The sequence below is a fragment of the Xyrauchen texanus genome, chromosome 17 (assembly GCF_025860055.1).
Source record: "Xyrauchen texanus isolate HMW12.3.18 chromosome 17, RBS_HiC_50CHRs, whole genome shotgun sequence".
In the NCBI taxonomy this organism is placed as follows: domain Eukaryota; kingdom Metazoa; phylum Chordata; class Actinopteri; order Cypriniformes; family Catostomidae; genus Xyrauchen; species Xyrauchen texanus.
The window spans coordinates 38,329,872-38,333,629 of record NC_068292.1 but is presented as its reverse complement, the minus strand read 5'-3'; the positions used below and the strand labels follow the sequence as shown (position 1 = coordinate 38,333,629).

General features: G+C 40.8%; 1 protein-coding gene across 2 annotated transcripts in view; it reads left to right on the top strand.

Annotated features, from left to right (window-relative positions):
- The window catches only part of LOC127657531 (zinc fingers and homeoboxes protein 1-like), a 9,037-nt gene extending 5,526 nt beyond the window's left edge, over positions 1 to 3,511 (top strand). For both annotated transcript variants that reach the window (XM_052146375.1, XM_052146374.1), the window contains one exon: positions 1 to 3,511. This exon is cut by the window's left edge and continues 370 nt beyond it. In XM_052146375.1, coding sequence (XP_052002335.1) covers positions 1 to 1,984 — 1,984 coding nt within the window. In that variant the 3' untranslated portion in view covers positions 1,985 to 3,511.
- The last annotated feature ends 247 nt before the right edge of the window (positions 3,512 to 3,758 follow it).

The following is a 3,758-nucleotide window of genomic DNA, read 5'->3' as shown; positions in this document are numbered from 1 at the left end:
CATTTCAAATCCTGTGGTTGCAGATCAGAAGAAGCTGGTGCTGAATCCTGCTACAGTTTTTCCAGCTGGTCTGGCCCAGGTTCTTTCAGCTTTGCAGGCCCAGCAGAGTGCTCAAGCGCAACTTCTAATACCTGTGAGCAGTATTCCCACCTACAATGCTGCCATGGACACCAATGCAGTTTTGGTCAACACTTACAAGAAGTTCCCATACCCGTCAGTGTCTGAGATCATGGGACTTGCGGCCCAGACCAAGTTCAGTGAAGAGCAGATCAAGATCTGGTTTTCTGCTCAGCGGTTGAAGCATGGTGTTAGCTGGACCCCAGAGGAAGTTGAGGAAGCGAGAAGGAAGCAGTTTAATGGCACAGTCCACACAGTGCCCCAGACCATCACGGTTATCCCAGCCCATCATCTCTCAGCCACCAATGGCCTGCAGTCCATTCTTCAAACCTGCCAGATTGTGGGGCAGCAAGGTTTGGTTCTGACCCAGGTTGGCACGACAAACAGCCTCCCAGTTACCACCCCAATAACACTGACTGTAGCAGGAATGCCTAATCAGAGCAAGACACCCAAGATTGCAACCAATCAGACAAGCCCAGCGCTCAGTGAAACTAAGAGAGCGACTACAGTTCAGCCCCCATCTTTGACCCTCCAAGAAAACTCTGCTCTCAGTGCTGACCACTTTGGCCTGCGGCCTAAGAAATCCAAGGAACAGCTGGCCGAATTGAAAGCAAGCTATCTGAAGAATCAGTTTGCAAGTGATGCTGAGATAGCTAGACTAATGAAGTTAACTAACCTCACTAAAGGAGAGATCAAAAAGTGGTTTAGTGACACCAGATACAACCAGCGCAATTCTAAGAACAGTCACGTCTTCATCTCTAATGACAATCCCAGGAGCAATAGCAGTGCCACCATAATAATCGATTCCAGTGATGAAATGCCTCAGTCTCCAATGCCATCTCCCATTAAAGAGAAGGAGACGCGCTCCAAGACCTGGAACCCATTCCCAGACTTCACGCTGCAGAAGTTTAAAGAAAAGACCCCAGAGCAGTTGGTCGTCTTGGAGGAAAGCTTTCAGAAATGTGACACACCAACTGATGAAGAGCTCAGTCGACTGAGGGCAGTGACCAAGCTCACCAGACGAGAGATTGATGCATGGTTCACTGAAAAGAGAAAAACCCCGGCAGCAGAGTCTTCTGAGTCAAAAGCAGATGGCGAAACAACCCAGAAGAAGGGTAGCCAAACTCCTCTTGGAGGTAAAAGGCTGAGCAAAGAAAAGCTGGGTAAGAAAACTCCAGAGCAGCTCCACGTTCTGAAGACTGCGTTTGTTCGCACCCAGTGGCCCTCCACGGAAGAATACGACCAGCTGGCTGAGGAGAGTGGACTGCCTCGCTCCTACATCGTCAACTGGTTTGGCGACACGCGCTACGCATGGAAGAACGGCAACCTGAAGTGGTATTTTTACTATCAAAGTGGAAACGTGGGAGGAGTGAATAGCAACAGAAACCGAAAACGAAGGATTCGCAACCGTGGTTGGGGGAGAACCCGTAGCAGAAAACCGAAGAAGCCTGCAGAATCCGAGAAGTCATTACCGATCAAGTTCAAGTCCGGGAGAGATATTCTGAAGGAATACTACTTGAAGCACAAATTTCTGAACGAACAGGACTTAGATGAACTGGTTGCCAAGTCTAACATGAGCTACGAGCAGGTGAGAGAGTGGTTTGCAGAGATTCATCGGAAGGAGGAAATGGGAACCAACCCTTTTGATGATAAAACTGGAAATGAAGAACAAGACGAGGAAGAGGATGAATCACAGTGTGAAAATGAGACCACTATTGAGGAGCAAAGACCTTCTGCAGTGGGAGAAGATGATGATGATGATGATGATGACGATGACGATGATGAAGACACAGATGACAGTGATACCTGGGAGCCTCCGCAGGGTGTTCGGAAAACGATGGCCGCGTCTGAGGATTTGTCTCTTTGAAATGGGTTCGTTTTGGGCATTGGTGAGGAATGGCCAAAAGTCTTTCCCTGCACCCATTCTACTGACATTTTTCATAGCTTCACTTAAAGTTGGACAAGTTCTTTTCATCATAAACTGTCTTTTTGTCAACATGTTTGACTTCTCATAAACTTAAAAAATCCATGTGAAACATGAACAGCATTTCTCTCTGCGGCTCTAAAGTGTATTGATAACTCAAGAGCCCTTGAATCATCTTGACATTGTTATGCGTACAATTTGAACTGATTTTGATATCTACCAGAATTTATCTGCACCTTAAACTTTGCACATGCAAAGACATCCTATTCAAAGCCTCTTTTAAGAGTGGAAACTTCCTGATTTCTTTTAAGAGGGATTTTCCTTTCATTGGGGAACTTTTAGTGCCAAAGGTATTGTATTGAATATGATGGTTCCCTGCACTATAGTCCAATTAATATGCATGAATAAGTGGTGTCATTTATACAGAAACAGTCAAGAAGCGTTTTTTTGACCCTTAAAAAAATTCAAGGCAAAAGAAACTTTAATTTCCTAGACACATTTTAATTGGCCATGTTAAGATAACTTAATTCTCTAATTATAAAGTTTTATGTTTTCCAATTTTTTTGCTTCTTTTGAGTAATGTATTTTAACTGCATCCAAGAACCACTGATAAACAATTACTCTGTGTAATTGGACTTTGAATGCAAAGCACTATAACAGGTACAAAAATATCGGACCTATCTGTAAGACATTCAGTGTCTTCATTATATTTTCATGTGTCAGACAATGAGAATAATGATGAAAAAGGTGTTTTTGAATTTGTACATATATACTTTTTCGCTCTACAAGTAGTTCTACAAAAGTGTTTTATAAGTTTGTATTTATGGTGATGAATTTCACTTTTACACAAGTGGGTTGCTTGTAATGCAATCATTCAGATAATTCTTGTGCATTTTGAGACTGATATTTACAGATCTAAACTCTATGTTGTCTATTATTTCTTACTATCTGGTGAACATTTATTTGACTTGCTTGCAACCCTCTGAATTTATTCCTTGTGAATACTGTAGTGTATTATAGACACAAGGTCAAATTTACCTCCGTGAACATGATTAGTATTGTTTGAACAAAATAGCACACTCAAACATCGTTACGTTGCTCCTTTTGTATTTTCTATAGAGTTTCAGAACCTGCTACTGGGATCTTGGCTTAATTCTGCACTAAAACGCATTCAAAAGCCACATTTTTTAAACTAGTCTGGCTGTTTCTAGGCTCAGATTTGTTTTAGTTTTTTTACATGTACAAATAATAATAATACAGATCTGGAACCATTATGGATTGTGATTTGAACTCATGACAAGCCTTAAAATCTGTAGACATTCTGCTGTGGTGGCAAAAGCTTTATTTCACAGAGCCATAGACTTTGTACAATGCGTTTAATTTAATTGAACTGTTTTAATAGGCTTTTGCTTGTTAGACTAAATATATACTGTATTTTCTACTTGTTTGAGGACAACACAATAAATTTGGATGAAAACAAAAATAGATGCTGTCTTTCTATCCAGGGTTTTGCATTTGAACTTAAATATTTTAAAGTTATAACTTGTATATAGAAATCATACTGTAACGTACAATATAATAGAACTGTATTGATTACTGAGGGGCAGTTTAGTTCTGGGCATGCAGAATGAATTCAAGTTAGGTGAGTATTTTATTAACAATTATTCTACTTTGAACTAAAACATGATCAAATTACTAAAATCAATGATTTTAGTTA